This window comes from Nanorana parkeri, unplaced genomic scaffold, assembly GCF_000935625.1.
Source record: "Nanorana parkeri isolate BGI_ZX_2015 unplaced genomic scaffold, ASM93562v1 scaffold2252, whole genome shotgun sequence".
NCBI lineage: Eukaryota > Metazoa > Chordata > Amphibia > Anura > Dicroglossidae > Nanorana > Nanorana parkeri.
In genome coordinates this window covers 91787-110713 of record NW_017308520.1, presented here as the reverse complement: position 1 = coordinate 110713, position 18927 = coordinate 91787, and the positions used below count along the sequence as shown (strand labels likewise).

The 18927-nt window shown below is 48.0% G+C and overlaps 1 protein-coding gene across 4 annotated transcripts in view; it reads left to right on the top strand.

Moving 5' to 3' along the window:
- Window positions 1–18927, top strand: part of NLGN2 (neuroligin 2) — a 100385-nt gene that overhangs the window by 28420 nt on the left and 53038 nt on the right. The window contains exons 2-3 of one of the 4 annotated variants that reach the window (XM_018573143.1): window positions 4644–4654; window positions 15239–15282. The exons of 2 other annotated variants lie outside the window; for them this stretch is intronic. In XM_018573143.1, the coding sequence (XP_018428645.1) occupies window positions 4644–4654; window positions 15239–15282 (55 nt within the window). Of the gene's footprint in view, window positions 1–4643; window positions 4655–10428; window positions 10442–15238; window positions 15283–18927 lie in introns of all 4 variants that reach the window. One more of the 4 variants, XM_018573146.1, reaches the window with a different exon arrangement.

The window sequence follows — 18927 nt, the reverse complement described above, 5'->3', positions numbered from 1 at the left end:
TGCGGGGGGAGGGGGGTGTGGATATACTGAATGCATTTTTCTATCTTGCACAGACATTTGCATTTTCTATAGATATAATACAGACACAACACACAATGCAGCTCCCTCCATTAGTGACCCCTCCCCCCCCCAAGTATTTTGTAGCATAGGGCCTAACAGTTAGTTGTGGAAATCTGTTTTGTAAACTGTAACCTTCTGTATACTGCTGCAGCTTCCAGCCTGGAAAGAAGACGAGGACATCACCTGAGATATGTTTTACATTGAAAGGTGTAAATCAGACCTCTCCGTCACGCCCTTTGACCCCTCCAGTCCCAAACCCGACTGATAGAATTTGGAGGATTCCCCATGGAGGTGAGTATACCCAAGGGTCATGTTTGGTCACATGACCGCATAGCCTCCCTTTCACAAGAGGGGGGGTTTGGTAGGCATGTCTCCATTGCCTGGGGGCATGTAGTGGAATCACGTCATGGACATTGGGGTGGCTCATCAAGGCTCCTCCTATGAGCGATAGGGGCTACTGGAGCCTTACTGAAAATAGTGAAAGGGGGGGGGGGTGGCATCTATGGCTGAGGAGAATAGGAGATAATGGCCACAAGATGGAGCGGAGGAGCATAGGAAATAATGGTCACTAGATGGAACCGAGGAGCATAGGAGATAATGGCCACTAGATGGGGCTGAGGAGCATAGGAGATAATGGTCACTAGATGGAGCTGAGGAGCATAGGAGATAATGGCCACTAGATGGGGCTGAGGAGCATAGGAGATAATGGTCACTAGATGGAGCTGAGGAGCATAGGAAATAATGGCCACTAGATGGAGATGAGGAGCATAGGAGATAATGACCACTAGATAGGGCTGAGGAGCATAGGAAATAATGGCCACTAGATGGAGCTGAGGAGCATAGGAGATAATGGTCACTAGATGGAACCGAGGAGCATAGGAGATAATGGTCACTAGATGGAACCGAGGAGCATAGGAGATAATGGTCACTAGATGGAACCGAGGAGCATAGGAGATAATGGTCACTAGATGGAACCGAGGAGCATAGGAGATAATGGTCACTAGATGGAACCGAGGAGCATAGGAGATAATGGTCACTAGATGGAACCGAGGAGCATAGGAGATAATGGTCACTAGATGGAACCGAGGAGCATAGGAGATAATGGTCACTAGATGGAACCGAGGAGCATAGGAGATAATGGTCACTAGATGGAACCGAGGAGCATAGGAGATAATGGCCACTAGATGGAGCTGAGAAACGTAGGAGATAATGGCCACTAGATGGACCTGAGGAGCATAGGAGATAATGGCCACTAAATGGAGATGAGGAGCATAGGAGATAATGAACACTAGATGGAGCCGAGGAGCATAGGAAATAATGGCCACTAGATGGAGCTGAGGAGCATAGGAAAGTGGCCATTATCTCCTATGCTCCTCAGCTCCATCTAGTGGTCATTATCTCCTATGCTCCTCAGCTCCATCTAGTGGTCATTATCTCCTATGCTCCTCAGCTCCATCTAGTGGTCATTATCTCCTATGCTCCTCAGCTCCACCTAGTGGCCATAATGTGGTATAAACTATACAATACATTCGGCCTGAAAATAAATTATACTAAGTATACTAAGAACTAGGGATGCACTATATTATTATACTCGTACTGAGTATCTGGGCGAGTACTTGCCCTCGCCCAAATACTCTGATACTTACCCCTGATACAGGAACTTCCGGTCAGAGGGAGATTTCCTCTGACCAGCAGTGCCACAAGGCTTCCTGGCCAATCGGGCTTCTTGATTGGCCGGAAAGGCGGCTCCATGGTAGCGGAAGTACCGGTATCGAAGGATCCCTACTAAGAACATTTGTTTTTGCACAGAATGAACGTTCGCAGAGATTCTCGGTGTGAATGGCTCTGCAGATTCTTTATAAATAGCTCCCGTAGTGTTTGGATTGAGAGATAGAAGTTGTCTCAGCATTCCATTCCCGGGGAAGTTACCACCTCGATGTGAAGACACAGAGGGAGACTTTCGGGGTACTTCATGGAGGTCCAACACCAGATCATTCACATGGTTATTATTCCATCTTTAGTTCGAGGAGGAAATTCTCGGCAGGCGATCTGCATGAACAGGGGACATCTCTCTGCAGTTCAGATCTTTTTGGGGTTATTTGTCATCTTTGTGGGAATACGATGGAAAATGAGCGGGGGAAATTGCCCGGAGCAGCTTTATCGATCGCAGACACGGCGGTAATCGATATTCCCGGTGAAAGTCAACAGCCAAATTTTCCAAAGCGAATCCTGAGCCGTTGGGTTCGAGTGAATGTGAAGGCAGGTGGGTAGTTTCAGGGGTCGGGCATCTGTTGGATTCAAGTGAATGTGAAGGCAGGTGGGTAGTTTCAGGGGTCGAGCACCTGTTGGATTCAAGTGAATGTGAAGGCAGGTGGGTAGTTTCAGGGGTTGGGTACCCGTTGGGTTCGAGTGAATGTGAAGGCAGGTGGGTAGTTTCAGGGGTCGGGTACCCGTTGGATTCGAGTGAATGTGAAGGCAGTTGGGCACCCGTTGAGTTCTAGTGAATGTGAAGGCAGCTGGGTAGTTTCAGGGGTTGGGCATCCGTAGCGTTCGAGTGAATGTGAAGGCAGGTGGGTAGTTTCAGGGGTTGGGCACCCGTTGGGTTCGAGTGAATGTGAAGGCAGGTGGGTAGTTTCAGGGGTTGGGCACCCGTTGGATTCGAGTGAATGTGAAGGCAGGTGGGTAGCTTCAGGGGTTGGGCACCCGTAGCGTTCTAGTGAATGTGAAGCCGGTATCAGAGCCCAGTAAGGTAAGTAAGTGAACCTGTATGCACACAGGTCTACCCCCCACCACTGTGCTCCGGTGATAGGCCCTGAGCCTGGCGATTGGATGCTCAGATGCCAAGCTCTGTATTGTGGGAGGGGCAGTGCCACACCTTCCGCCATGCTTGAAGGTACTGGTCATTTTCAGGGCTGTAGCAATAAGTTGTAGCAGCAAAGGACCATGGGAAAGGAAAACACAGGGTGCTCATTGCTCCTGCTATATAGTGAACCTTGTAGTTTGCCTAGTATGGCCAAAGCACGGGTTCACTTTAACCCCGTGACAGACAAAGTATCTACACCCAACCACTAATATGTCACATAGTCATTAACATGTTATTGTCATCCCTAAAGTCATTCTCAAGCTTTACAAACCTTCAATGAAACTTTACACCTGGTGATCCCACCACGAAAGTCTTTGTTCAGGCGCTTCCTGTCACGGCTTGACAACTGTCTGCCAAACGTGCTCCTGCGTTGTCACCTTGTCACATGCCACCCCTGGTGGAGTCTACAAGCAGCACACATTGCGCATGCATGGTCAGCTGTTGTCACTATGAGGAAGCTGGAGAAAAGGTTAAAAAAACTGGATTTTATGGGTAAAATACAATTGTTGATGATACGCAATCCACGGAGCAAAGTAAAAGTCATCCAGTTGGTAAATGAATGAGCTCAGTCCTCGTCCATACGTTACCCACGCCCTAGTCCCAACACCAACCATTTAAAAGACCATGCTCACCAGATTTGTGCCGGATATCTTGTACATGTTACACCGGGACGGCATTCTCAGCCCGTTGGAAAAGTCGTTATGTGAAATCACTGAGGAGCTGAGCAGTGTATTGAGTGCGATTGTTCCACCACCTTCACATAATGTGCATGAAGACCTTCTGTATGAAACTTTCCCAAAGCTATGGCCACCTCAGAACCATCCATTTCCTCAGGTAGACTTGGACCTTCCTGTTGTGTAGTCATGTCTTGGGGTTTGTCCTGGAGGGGCGATCGGTGTGCACCGAGCTGGGTAATCTCCCGCTGTGGTCTCCAGCCGCTGGCTCCATCAAGTGGGTTGGGCAACACCTGGCAAACCTTAAAGGGTTATTCACAGAAAGGTGAAGAGTTTGGAGAAGGCCGGAGAAGGGAACAATCTAGGACAACAGAGCTGAGCTGGAAAGTGAGCTGAATTGGAGAATTTCCCCAAATCAGCGATGTTATCCTAGATTGTTCCCTTCTCCGGCCTTCTCCAAACCCTTCGCCCTTCTGTGAATAACCCCTTTGTGGCTTTAGAGCCATCTACTCAGGTCTTCAGAGAGCAGTTATGCCTTGAGGTTCCCCCAAAATTTCACATGCTACCATTAAACCATCACCATCACCATCCCGACCAGGTGACGCCGATCCCATCTTACCGCGCTTCTCTGCGTCTTGTTGCTGGGCTTGTCGGGAAGGTCGACTTGGAAGTTACGTGAGATCTCCCCAACGGATCCAGGGACAGCAAATACAATTCTGTGTTCCCAAGTCTATTGAATGAAAACCGGTTTGGCTGGAAAGTTTTCGGGTTTCATGTTTTTTTATATATATTTCTATTACTGATATAAACTTTTTATTCCGCAAAGAAGCATTTATTACAGGGGGCATTCCGCCTGAAAGACCATCCGTGGCCGATACGAGAGGCCACAACTGCCCGCATGCTATGTTGGTAATCTGTGTGTATGATTCATGGTATCGTCTCTATTGCTTTGTACCCTTACTGTCGGTCTAACGCTATGCATGAGCTTCCAGGAGAGGAGTGCGCTAGGGTGACATCATCAGCATTCTGATGCTTTTTTTTTTCCCCCACTATCCAATCAGAAGGCCGAGGGAGGTGAGGTGACCAAAGTCAGCAGAACTTCAGAAGCCATTTTTTTCCCCCTTTGGCCAGAGAGTACCATCACCCGGGATGTCAGGTGACGGGTGTAAACCCTGCATGTGAAGTATGTTTAAGAGAGTAGGAAGGATGTACACGTGATGATTAAAAGCTACAATCTACAAAAGTTTTTTTTAAATAAAACCACCTCAACCAAAACTGAACTTCTCTACGTGTGATTTTCAGAGAAGCGGCTGACGTGACCAGGGTGGCTGACCTGACCTGACCAGGGTGGCTGACCTGACCAGGGTGGCTGACCTGACCAGGGTGGCTGACCTCACCAGGGTGGCTGACCTAACCAGGGTGTCTGACCCGACCGGTCCAGGCTGACCTGACCAGGGTGGCTGACCTGACCAGGGTGGCTGACCTCACCAGGGTGGCTGACCTGACCAGGGTGTCTGACCTCACCAGGGTGGCTGACCTGACCAGGGTGGCTGACCTCACCAGGGTGGCTGACCTCACCAGGGTGGCTGACCTGTACGGATCTTTGTGATATCGCCGTGAAAACTGTACATTCCTCTACCGGTGCGGACAAAGCTTTTGTGTCCTGTATTATTCTCCTCCGCTCAGCCACCTGTGACCAGAACTTGTGCTGCCATCCGAGTTCTACAACTTCAAACCCTGACGATTTTGCTATTTTTTCCGAATGTTTTGGCCAAGGTTTTCTAACAAACTGGATGCCTGCTGGCCGTGGCCTCTGCTTGTTGAATCCTACATTGCCGATATATTTTTAGAGGTCAACCACCACCAGTAGGAGCTCATTGATGATTCTCCTTAACGATCCAATTATAGACGGTTCTTTGAACATCTTCCTGGTGTAGGACCTGGTGCAGGACGACCTGGTGTAGGCCCCTTGCTCATTCATTCACTGTTCTCTGGCGGGTAGGTGGGCAGGATCAGGTGAGACTTTGACTAGCAGAGGAGATGAAGGATGTCACCAGCACACCGGGTTGTTACATTCAGCAAAAGTCTGATGACGGGGACCCTGCGAGGCCCCCCCGAAAGTACCTGCTATCTGAATGACAATGCTTGTCATTAAAACGGACTTTTGCCGAATTTAACAACCTGGCGAGGTGGTGACATCCCTCATCTATTTTGTATGTTTCACGGCGCCTCCGTTGTCACTACGAGCACCCATTTTTAAACATCTCTACAGAGATCCGGTAAGGAGCGCAGCAAGAAATACATATCTTTTTGTTTGACTAGCAGAGGACACATTAGCCTAAAAAAGCAGAACTTCACCCCCCCCCAATAGGGTCAGATGTACTAGAAGATAGGAATTTTGCCCCATAATTATTTCTGGACCCTCAGTGAATCTGGTTCACTCACTGACCAGAGGCCACTAAGTGGACTGCAGACCGTCCAGGTCCCCAAGCAAACTATCCATGAGGACTGCCAGTGTGTGAAATGTTGTATCTCAGATGTCCACTCCAGGCTATCAGCAGCCTGGATCTGCTCAGATTCACCCAACAAAATCTAGAGTCTACCAACATCTGAACACCGTCCAGCACCCCTCCCCAAGCATTATGGGGTTGAGTGCAATGCAGTTATCTCAAGGTTCTTTATAATAAGGATTCTTAAGCTGGCCGTACACATGGCAATTGGATAAGGCGATCGAACTTCTGATTCCATTTTTTTGTTGAGAAATGGTGGTTTCCAGTGACTGCGGGGAGAATTAAAAATTGCGCCAATCAAAAAAAAAAAAACCAGACAGCTTCCATAGTGGTTCCAGTTTTGATTCCATTTCCATTTTCTTTTGACAAATCCCGTAGTAGCTGCTCATTTATTGCCCGGTTACCGGTCAAATTCTGGTGGTCACTCATACTCATGGGTGGTAGATAGTTTAGATCCTAGTGAGAGCTTGAGGTTGTGTTTCCCATTCTTGGTGCATGAAAAGTGCGAGTTGACTGGAAACGACCGTGTGTATGGCCAGCCGAAGTCTGAGATTGGAGTTTTCACGTCTCTTGCTGATGTGATATAATGTGTTGTTTTTACCTCTTAATGTATATGCACCGCGGAGAATAGGCCCAGCGGACCCTTTGGGCTCCTACCAATAATTACTTCTGTTGCTACATACTCCAAGTCTCGGGGTTCCATGAGTTAAGAGTGTTCCTAACAATTCTCACCTTTTTCACTGTATAAATATATAATCCCAGTGCTGGCACCTGACACCGTGTGACTTTGACGGAGAAGAAGGGCTGAACAAGAGGCGCGTTAGACAAAAGAAAGACTTAAAGTGTGTTTTTTACCCAAAAAAACAACCTCTTCTGGTTATACTAAGTAGCCATTTCTGGGGGTAAGAGAACGACACATCCAGCATGACATACCATCGCCACATCCAGTATGACTGCCAGGCTCTACATTTGTCTATGGTTTCCTATCCTAAGGGAGCTGCCATTATCCAGTCAAAGCACTTCCTCTAGCACCAGACTCCACTTCCTGTTTCCTGTGACATTGTTATACATCCATCGTGCATGAACCAAACACAGCCGGCCTCCAATGCCTAAAGCCCCAACATTTGCCCCATCTTTAACCGTGAAGGTGCTTTTTTTCTTTTTTCATTTTTACCTTCAATTTTGTTTTTGTTTTTTATCTCTTTTCTTTCTTGTCGATCTTTTACTTTTTCCGGTTGAAATTTTGGGGGGAAAATGAATTGTTTTTCTTTTTTTTTTTTTTTTTTTTTTTTCCATTCCAAAAAAAAAAAAAAAGCATACATTCTATTAAAATCGCAGAAAATGTTCTCATTTAAGTTGGATCGGAAGAGTCTCGGAACACCACGTGGTTCACAGACAATAAGGAACATTTACTTACTGAAACAAACCATTATTTCTAAATGTTGGATTTTATCGAAGGGATTGTCCTCTTCTGGGAATGTTCACGAGGGGTCAATGACAGCGCCAGAGGTGACTGGACTGTGCCAACATCGGGAAGGTGATCTGCGTATGGTCTATGTTCTCCAAAACTGGGTTCATCGTGTTTCTTCAGCTGGTATCCATTCAGATATCCATTCCTATGTCCAAGGACAGGATAAAAGATACAGTTGTATGAGGTAATGGGCACGTGTTGTTCTACCAGTGCTCAGTGGTTCTATGGTCTGCCACACAGTATGGGTCTTTGGCCCCCATGCCAATTTCCTATCTCTCACATTTGACTTGTAGCTGGCTCAATTTATTGCAGGTGAGAGCCAGGAGAACCTCTATGTCCGTGTGTGGCCAGCTTAACATGGACAGATAGGTGGAAGGAGACTCCCTAATAAAGACAATGATACAGGAAAGGTGGACTGGTCGGGAGAGGGCAGGGTTACCTCTTATCACGTGCTGTAGCAGTGTAGGACATTCTGGGTCCTTGGCAAATGTTTACCATCAACAGACATGAGCAGATCTGGAAAAAAAAAGGAAGGAGAAGTTTAGGCCGAGCTAAACTGCATAGCAATACTGAGACTTTAGGGAGCAGGCTGGGGAAGCGGGGTCCTAAATTCTAAATATATACCCATAGATTGGAAACAAGAGGTCCACAGAGCTACAGTTCTGGTCACATGAATGACAGCAGCTCCACATTGTGAGTGTCCCCCGTTCCAGATTGTCCAGTCACTTGGCTGAGGACTAATGTCAACAACCCGGCAAGTTGCCAATTACCACACCCCAGGAATAGCTCTTCCCAACTCACAGGTATTATTTTACACTTTGGGGACCCCCATGCATTCTCAACACCTTCATATTTTTTCTGAAGTGGTCATAAACCTTGCGTTTAGGTTTGCTTTAAGAGTGTGGATCATGTGTGTGAACTGTCTGACATCAGGGCTTTCTGAACTTCCCTTCAAGCAACCAGTCGCCCTCTCTGATTGATAGGGCAAGTTAGGATATGGAAAGGAGAAGCTGACTGGTTGTTAGGAGAGCGATGCAAGCTATTCTTCGGTTAGACATTTCATACATGTTGTGGCTTACTCGGTAATGGATGGAAAGGAAGCTGGATTGGAAGTAGGGAAGAGTTGGGTTTTGAGGGACTATTTAGGTGTTTCATAGATGGCTTTAAGCAGAGCAAGAGAAGTCCGGAGTATACAAGCACCCCATGAGAAGTGTTGTAGCCAGGAATCTTTTGAGAACACTTGTAGGTCATTGGGGAGCCTTAGGAGTATAGGTGAATGTGAGGACATGAGGTTGGGCAAGAGTTGTGAAGGGTTCTGAAGATAAAACAGTGTAGGATTAACCACTGAACATAAGGTGGATTTATAGGAACTTGAGTAGTCAAGAAATATTTTGCCATACAAGCTGAGGTGTACAGCCTGTGGTCAATGACCAGGGTGGGGCTTCCATAATGGGATTTGGAGTGTCCAAGTTGCAACATGCCATATGTGTAGCATATTGTAATGGAAAACTCACCTGTTAGGAGCCCAGAACACAGCCAAAGAGGAATCTTAGGGCAATTGAAGAACAACGTGCTAACACCTGGGGTCAGAATATTTAAAGACATTTTAAGTATTAAAGGAGAACTATGGGGTTAAGGTTTTTCCCCATAGTGCTCCTTAGGGTAACGGGAGGACACAAACTAGCCTCCTCCAGTCACGCCAGGCTCAGTATATAGGGAGCTACAGCTCGCGGTATACTGAGACGCTGAAGCGGATCCCGACAATTGTGCCGTGATCTGCCCAGCTGCGTGACTGACAGTTGGCTCTGCCTATCTAGAGGCAGAGCCAGCTGTACCCGCCCCCTCCCCCGTCCGTTCCGCCAGTCAGCGCTGGCGGATCGGAGCGGGGAGGGGGGAATCCAGCCCCTCCCCTGTCACGGCAGAGAGCCGTGACAGGATCGAGAGGTGAGCGAACGCCGGTATGTGTTCCCTCACCTCCCGATCTACTGAGCCGACCTGTGACAGTCTCATTGTCACAGGTCGGCTAGAACTATGAGGTGAGTGAAAAGCGCCCGCCTCATAGTTCTCCTTTAATGATCTACAGGACAATGGAAGTGAAATTAAATTGTCTTCATGTTAGGATGGAAAATATGTCTGAAAACACAATGGTGGGTGGAAATTGTCACGATCTGGGAACCCGGGACACTAGGAACCGTGAGCTCTGGGTTTTGCGGAGGAGTCAGGAGCAGGGAACAGGACTAGAGCACAAGAGTGAACGCATACTGGGTAGTCCAAACACAGGGAACTGGGAGCAGGGTAACTGCACAATGACTGTGGGTGTGCCAGAGGCGCAGGATCTAAGGAGAATCTGGTCTTCCACAGAGCCTCTGATGGTGAAGTTGATTGTGCAGAAGGGCAGCTCCCAGGTTGCGGCCCTCTGACAGACCCGTGCAGATACGATTGGCCCGCTACAACAGGAACCGCACTGGGGGAATTACAACACCCAGGGGAAAAGGGGACAAAGACCACATGGGATACGTGACACTAGGAACTGGATAGGATGCACTGGAGAGTGTACACAGGGAACATGCATCACACACGTATGGGATACGCAGGAAGTTACACACAGTTTACAGGGCAAAGTGGCAACTATGCACCGGGAGCGTGCATACACAAGGTTCAGGATACAATTACAAGGAACGTGTGAAGCACCGAAGTACAGGGGGAACATGCGTTGCACAGAAGTGCAGAATACACTGGGAAAGGTGCATAAGACAGAAGTACAAATGCAAAGGCGGGCATATAAACAGGGGATGCCGGTAGATGGGGGAATGCAGACACATGGGTTGGAGTGCAGGTACACGGATGCAGAATAGTGATGAAGGCAATTAGGGATGCACCGATACCGTTTTTTCGGTATCAAGTACGAGTATCTATACTTTGCTTTCGGTACTCGTCGATACCGAATACTGATACCGGTGCTTCCACTGCCATGGAGCCACCCTCCCGGGCAATCTGATTGCCCGAGAAGCTGGCTCCATGTTGTCTGGCCGGCTTGATTGTGCTTGGCCAGGAAGCCCGCTTCCCACCCAATCAACATGGGTCATTACTCGCCTCCCAGCTTCCTGATTGCCCTGGGCGGCCGGCTCCATGTGCCCCTACAGCACTGCCAGTCAGAGGAAATCTTCCTCTGACCGGAAGTTCCGGTAATCGGGGAAGGTATCTGAGCATTTGGGCGAGTACGAGTACTCGCCCAAATGGACTCAAGTAATATCCAAAGCAACACACTGGGAACTAAGAGGATATCACAGGAACACTGAAAACAGCAAGGCAGGGAACACTCAACACAGGGAACGCTAAGCACACAGGGGGACCGGCGGGAGGATAAAGACTCGTTGCTCAAACCCAGAGCAAGTGAGAAAAACCTAAAAAGGAGAGGAAGTGCGAAGATTGGCTGCAGTCCTGGGAATCCCTATAGGCTGACAGAAAGCACCCGGGACAGAGGGGACAATCAGACATGGAGGCTGGACACAAGGGACAATCTGGCATGGATACCAGGACATTGTGACAGAAATATTGTCCTTCCAAAGACTGGGTCCAGTGATATTCTTCCGCCCTCCATTTTCCAGATCCATCGTAATTTGAAGATACAACTAATATGGGAGAAATCTAGACTTTAGAATGCCAAGTTATCACAGGGCTGACCTCCACCATTTTGTTACAGATCTATAGTGTTGGAGGGAGGACTTTCATACAATTCAATATTGTATACAGAAGAGCAAAGGGAAGATTGTAGTCTACGTCATGCTAAACCTTGTTTTGTTTTCTAGTTTTTGGATGAATTAGGGAAGATTTATGACCCCTGCCAAGTATATTTTTCTTTTTGCTGTCTGGGTCCCGTTGGGTAGATTTCCCTTCACTCCAGCAGATATAACAGGAAGTGAGAGAATATCTCTCCATAGTAAGATATAAGACGTGTCACCAAAACAGGTGTCCCCATTGAAATATTTCTCCTCAATTCCTGTTTTTGTGACGTCTCTAAAACTATCGATTTCCCATCCAAGGACGGATTTACTCTCTCTGCTGCCCCAAGGCCAGGTTCCTCAATGCGCCAAACAAAACTGCCCCCCCATGGAGAATGGCAGACCTGCAGGCTGCATACAAGTGATCTAGGCGACATCGCCGGGATCACTTGTACAAAACAAGCGGCGGCTTCCCCGCTGTACATTTAGCTCTGCTTGTCCGCAGCAGGGCTAAATGTATGAAACCCCTGCTGTTTTTGTCCAATGATTATTGACAAAGCTAACTTGTTTTGGGGGCTGTACCTCCGCCCCTTCGTTAGGGCTTGGGAAAATGAAACAGTGCATGTGGACCCAATAGTCAATCTACCACTGAACCAGCTTCAGCCGCAGGCTGTGCAAACTCACAGCACTGTAATAACATGAAACTATTGGCTGATTATGGAGTCCACATTCACTGTTTTGTTGTTTAATTTTTCCCCAAGCCCCGATGAAGGGTGCAGAGTTTCTTCCCTCGAAACATGTTGGCTTTACAAACAATCTATTATTGCAATAATTGGACTTGTGGCCCTTCAATTCTAAATCCACTCAGCATCAAAAATCTGACAGAGCTTCTAGCCCTTCCGTACTCCATCCAAAGTGTTTTTAACAGGTTTTTAAGTCACTCATCGGAACAGGTGTCCCCACTGGAAGATTCCACCATTTTCCCTTTCCTCTTATTCCAGTAACAACCATAACATTTCCTATCACTTTGTGTCCTATTGACGTTAAGTGGACAGAGCAGACAGAAAGAGTGACCCCCCCTCCCCAACCATGACTGAGACAACAGTACAAAGACATTCTACTAAAAAAAGTTTTGGCTTTAGATATTTTTTTAAAGATCCATATTCCAGGAACAGGAAAGATAGGACAGAGGCCTACAGAGATAAGACCCAAATAGAGAACCGGAGTCTTGAGTAGACAGAATTATTATCACACAAGATAAAGGGGGTCACAGATGGGTAAAAAGATGAATAAATGTCACCAGCACACCAACAGTATTGCAGTCCAAAGAGTTCCTTCATTGGAACATCATGTCACCAAAACCAGCGCCTTCGGGGCCACGCAGGGTCCCCCCTCATCAGGCTCAGCAATGGAGGCGCTAGTTTTGGTAACATGACGTTCCAATGAAGGAACTCTTTGGACTTCATAAGGAGTGCGACAAGGTATCTCTTGGTTTGTCACAAATGGGTACAAAACCCCAAAATGACCATGAGGGCTTGTTCACAACGAATAGCAAAATACATGGACAGGATATAGTACATTTCCATGGAACCTGTTCACACCGATGCATTGTGTTGCAGTTCATTGTGTTGGCATTTGTTCCTTTGGATGAAATTCTTAATGCAATGCAACGTGCAGGTTGATGTTGGTCAACAAGCGGTCAATCATAGCAGGTCAGGTCCTACATTCCTGGTGTGAGCTCAGCCTTACAGGACAGAGAAAGACAAAATGTCCGCACACTGATCATCAGAGAAAGGTCACCAATAAGTCATGCGTGTCTGGAACCAGGGCCGGATTTCCCACAAGGCCAACCAAGGCCCGGCCTTGGGGCAGCAGGGGTGTGGAATTCCTATCTCTCGATGCCCGGGACATGCAGTTCCGGGTGCCGGGCGGGTAGTTGTTTTCTACATTTAGCCCGGCTTTGGGCAAGCAGAGCTAAATGTACAGCGGGGGAAGCCGCCGCTTGTTTTCTTCAAGTGATTCCCGGCGATGTCGCCAAGATCACTTGTATGCAGCCTGCAGGTCCGCCATTCTCCATGGGGGGGAGGGGGGATTGGCGGTTAGGGGGGCGCATTTAGGAACCTGGCCTTGGGGCAGCATAGAGAGTAAATACGGCCCTGTCTGGAACACCAGCTTTTTAGGCCCTCAGATATCCATTCCTATGTCCCAGGATAAAAGATACAGTTGTATGAGGTAATGGGCACGTGTTGTTCTACCAGTGCTCAGTGGTTCTATGGTCTGCCACACAGTATGGGTCTTTGGCCCCCATGCCAATTTCCTATCTCTCACATTTGACTTGTAGCTGGCTCAATTTATTGCAGGTGAGAGCCAGGAGAACCTCTATGTCCGTGTGTGGCCAGCTTAACATGGACAGATAGGTGGAAGGAGACTCCCTAATAAAGACAATGATACTGGAAAGGTGGACTGGTCAGGAAGATAGACGGATCATTCCCTGGAAATGACGGTTCTTGAGGGTCCATCTACATTCTGATTGTGTCCCACCATAACTTGGCTCCTCAGCTTGGCCTAAACGGTCTATTTTAGAGGTGAGATGGAAGGTTAGGAATACTAAGATGGACATTTGGAGGAGATGAGATGGAAAGTTGCACAGAACGGAAACATTTCCTATAACAGGACATCTTGTACGGTCCCGGCCATCCCGGATTTGTGTGAGAATGAACTCATCTGGTTTCAGTATGTAAATGGTCCATTTTTCTTTCCAAGATCTTGCTTTTTGCATATAAGTCCATGACAGAGAGAACTGTACGGAGGCAGGTCATAGAGCTGTAGGAGGGGCCAGGTTAAAGTTTATGTAAGGACAATTGTTTTGGTTTTTGGATGGAGTAGGGTAGGGTTAGACCCTTCAGGATTTTCTGGTTGGAAGATTCACCACCCCGCCTGGTGACCATTTTATCACCACGTTTATCACGCCTGGTGACCATTGCCACTGGGAACTGAAAGTGAGAATTCCAACTTTTCAGTTGTCACCGGAGCAAGAAGCGAGGGTATATCCTCCAACTGGGGCGCACGGTTGTAGGACAACTCTCTCAGATGGAAATTCTGTTCACTTTGTAGAGATTTCCTCTCATTTCCTGTTGCGTCTCAAGGACTGGGAGCGAGGGGAAATCTTTTTAGTGGGAGAGAGGCAGCCAACAATATCTTGATAAGAGTTTTACTCATTCCTAAACCTAAAAAATAGAAGTTTTGACCAAGCGACAGCCAAAAAAACATTAATTTGAGTTATTAATCTTGGGTGGAAGCTGTCAAACAACGCATACAGTACATCTGCAGCCCTAGCCTTGCAATGCCTCATGGGATTTGTAGTTCCAAAACAGCTGGGGTGCCAAGGTTGCCTGCTCCTTAGACAATACAAAGTATCATAAGAAGACATATAGGGGAAAGTTAACAAGGTGGTAGGAGGGGTTAAGTGGGGAAATGGGCGGAGCTATAGAATAGAGTGCTACAGCCCAATGGTTGGGAGGGCACAGAGAGTTTTATGATGATAAAGTCATAAGGTGAAATCGGGAAAGATTATAACGATAAATAATACGAGGAGAATAATACTTTTCTTGTATTATAAGAACCAGCTTTGAGGAAGCGATTGAATGTATTTGTCTTCAGTGTTATCAATTATTAATAAAGCTTTTATTTATTGAAGGGAAAGAGAATCCATTTTTATGTCATTATTCCTCAGAATGAGTTTTTTTTTTTGCTTTTTTTTTACAAAAAAGGTTTCTAAAAAAAAAAAAAGTAACCTACTTCAGCGTCCCAAACACCTCCCCCCTGCCGCCTTTGTAACTGTATTTTCTGAACTTGCTTTTTCTTTTTTTTGTATTAAAAAAAAAAATGTTTTAAAAAAAAAAAGTTGTTTTTATGTCCTTTTATTGAATCTATTTTTTTTCTCAGGAGGAATCCAGAAAATCTCAGCACACTCCAGACGAAGGTAGATCTCAAAGTCTTTTCTTGATTACATTTTTCTCTTCTTTCTCTCCTTTTTTGGTTTTTGGTTTTTTTTTGGGGGCATTTTGCATGATGTATGATTTTTTTTTTTTTCTTGGTGAATTGAATCTCTGTGTCTTATGTATTTGCCTTTTAGGATGCTAGTTTTATTGCAGTTCTATCGGTCGCAGTTGTGTCGTGGTATGCAAAAGTGTGACTTGGGAAAAGGGATAATGTAACGTGATAAAGTATTTGTAGTTTTCTTTTCAGGAGCCGTCAGATTTACCACCTGAACCCTGCAGAGCATTGCTTCTCCAGACCACCAGAACATCTACCTCATAAAGTATCACGTACCTGGTAGGGAGACTGGATGGTTGAGGAGGCTTCTCTCGCACCTCGTGTCTTATGGCCTTTGAGGGTGGTGACAGAGGCCAGGCAGACACCGAGTGGCACGAGTGCCAATGGTTGTGCAAGCAGAAGGGTGATCCAGAAATCGAGGTCAACGCATTGCCGAGGGATAAGGCAGAGTCCAATAAACAGTCCGAGGTCAAAAGGCAGGCAGCAAACGAGGAAGGTTGTTAAAGGAGAAGTTTCAGAGGGGGGTGACACCAAAATGACTAAGTCATTTTGGTGTCACCCCTCCAATGGTGTCACCCGGGTGCGGGCCGCACCCCCCTTGTGACGCCACTGGACAGGAAAAGGGAAAAACGGGATTCCAAATCACACTGAGGGGCTGAAAAGACCATCCAGCAACTAATGGGCACGCAAGCCGGGTTTAAATAGGGAAGCGAGCCAATCAACCGCGTCACTTCCTGTGCGCCATCTGGCGCGTTTTTTTCTCGAAACCCGCGCCGTATGCGCCTCACTTTCGGTGCGCCATACGGCGTGTCTTTCTGTGGGAAAAGATGTGCTCTGCGCATGCGTGTGAGCGTCCTCCTTGGCGCATGCGTGGAGCAGGTATGTTGCTGACATAAAGATAGATAGAGGTCTTAGCGGAACGCTGAAGCCTAATTTGACAAATGTCGTTTTTAGGTACAGAAGCAAGGCAGCTAGACCCTAGAAGTGGATGATCTCTGGCGGGTCCTCGGACTATAAATCGGTCCAGTAGAATGGTCAGAGCACCAAAGCCTCTTTGTAGGTCCAGCAAGTCTTTATTGGTCACAGTAAGAATTACGTAAATGTGTTTCAGAGGCTCGTCGGTCCTCCTTCGTCAGGGCTTGTCGTGGTCAAAGAACAATATAGAGAGCCTCGCCGTCTCTAAATAAAAGCAGGATCCCTACAGGGTTGTCCATGGGCTTGGGGGGGGGGTGGAATCTTGTCCTTGGGATGGAGAGTAGGCTTCCTGACAGGAAGGTCACCAGAAAACAGATCAGGTCAAGAACAGGTGCAAAGGCCAATTCAGGAAAACGTTCTCACCAACACCAACATGTCAATCTTTTTACAAGGGGGCTGTATCAATCCTACTTCCTTGGCTTCACAATGGCTGCAGTGGTTGGTCAGAGATGGCGGGACACGGGACGGGTAGCTAGCTTTGGAACCATCAGAGAGAATTTTGACACCAGTAATTCATTCGGTTCATGAAACTGTACCATAGCTCGGAGTGAATCTGCCACGGAGCCGAGTGGAGACCGGCCTTTGAGGAGGCTTCCCTTGCAGCTCGTGTCTCTGGCCCCTGAGGATGGGAACAGAGGAGGAGTGACAGCGAGCTGCACGAGTGCCAAGGGATGCAGCAGACACTAGTGCAGGGGTAGAAAGTCCAGGATCTGGAACGGAGGCAGGTCAAGCAGAGCCGAGGTCACGCCGAGGCGGGCAGCAGGGTGATTTGAAGCAGAAGGCGGGAGCGAGAGCCAAACAGATGCCTAGGGGGTCAAATCCAGCCGAGCAGCAAAGTACAAAACAGGAGGCAGAAGGAAGTCCAATGAACAGGCCGAGGTCAGGAGGCGGGGCAGCAATCGAGAAGCAGCAATCCGGGTCAAACACAGGAAGTCAGTAAACAAGGAACACAGGAGACTGGCTGAAGATCATCCAGCAACTAAGGATATGGCAGGTTTATATAGGCCAATCCATTAGCAGCAGGCGTTTCATTTCCTGTGCGCCTTACGTGCGAAAAGTTCGTTGTGCTCGCATGCGTACTAGCGCCCGCTTTCCAGTTACTCGGAAAACGGGGCCATGCGCATGCGCAGAGGTGCTTGGTGCCTTACAAGATCCATTTTTTTTAATGTACACTACATTGGATGACTGTCATCCACAAACAGCCATGTTGGCAGTGTCGCGATAACTCCCCGCAAGGAGCCGCTGGTTCCCCGGTCTAGTCGGTCTAGGTTGATTTCCAGCTGCGCCCATTAGCACTAACAGCCCTCTTCTGGTGCCCATAAATTGAGGTCCACGTCAGTAGCATGATGCTAATTGAACATTTTATTGAACATCTTCTTAGGGAGAGAGGGTGTGGGGGGGTTCTAGATGTCTAGGGGTAACCATCAGCAGCTCCAGACTCACCGGACCTTGCAAGAGTAGCGATGCAGATCCACAATCCAGGAAAGAAACACTGACCATGCTCTGAAGTCCACATAGATCCAGGGCACTTCAAGAGCTTGTACTGGTCCTGGTTCTTTTCTTCTCTCCATCTCTCAGGCCTCCTCCATGTTGGAGGCCTCAGGGAAACCTCTTCCCTTACTTCAGCCTATGCCCACCCCCAGGCCTCGGCCGAGCCTCGGGGGGGCGACCTGAACAGGACCCAGCCCTAATCCATGGCTGGTCCAGGTGAAAAGAGAGCTCATGGCAGCTCCCACCCATATATGTACACTATCCCAGCATGCACCACTGACTGTCAGAAGCCCAGTGATTGACTGCTGTACTGTACACATATTACATTGTCCACCATTGGCTGTCCCAAAATATGACAGAGTCTCACTCCGCCCAGGGGGGGGTACAGGCAAGGTTAGACACCTGGGATTAACCATGTAATTGCTGCTACAAATCCAGCCAGGCTGTCTACAGCCCCGGCTATCACTAAATGCCTAGTAGTCACATCACAAAAGGTGATGGGCGCTACAGCAGCATTGGATTGCGGCTGGGGCGTCCGCGGTGACATAAGCAGACACATTCGGCCGAGCGCAATCACAAAGCTTTTCAGCGGGGGGTCAGTTCTCCCCAACAAATAAACGTAGGTAAGCAGAGGATACGAGCGTGTCTATGCGAGAATGGGCTTGGCTAGAAGATCTGGTGATGTTCGGATTGTCTGCTAACATCTGGCTGCCTTCTATTTGGAGTGCTCCACATCAGTTCTGTTCCGACACCATGACTATGGCACACGGCACCAGTGGCGTCACAAGGGGGGTGCGGCCCGCACCCGGGTGACACCATTGGAGGGGTGACACCAAAATGACTCACAGTTATTTTGGTGTCACCCCCCTCTGAAAAGTCGGGCGCTCGGTCATGGACCGAACGCCCGACGGTATCAGGAGAGAGGAGGTGACCCGGCGGCATACCTTATCCCGCCGGGTGACTGTCCCCTCCTCTCTCTGCCGGCGTCCATCACCAAGATGGCCGCCGGCAGGTATCAGAATATTGCCGCGAATGCGCGGTTACGTCTCGGCTGGGTGACACTCGGTTACCGCTCCGGGTGTCACCCAGCCTCGGGACGCCCCTG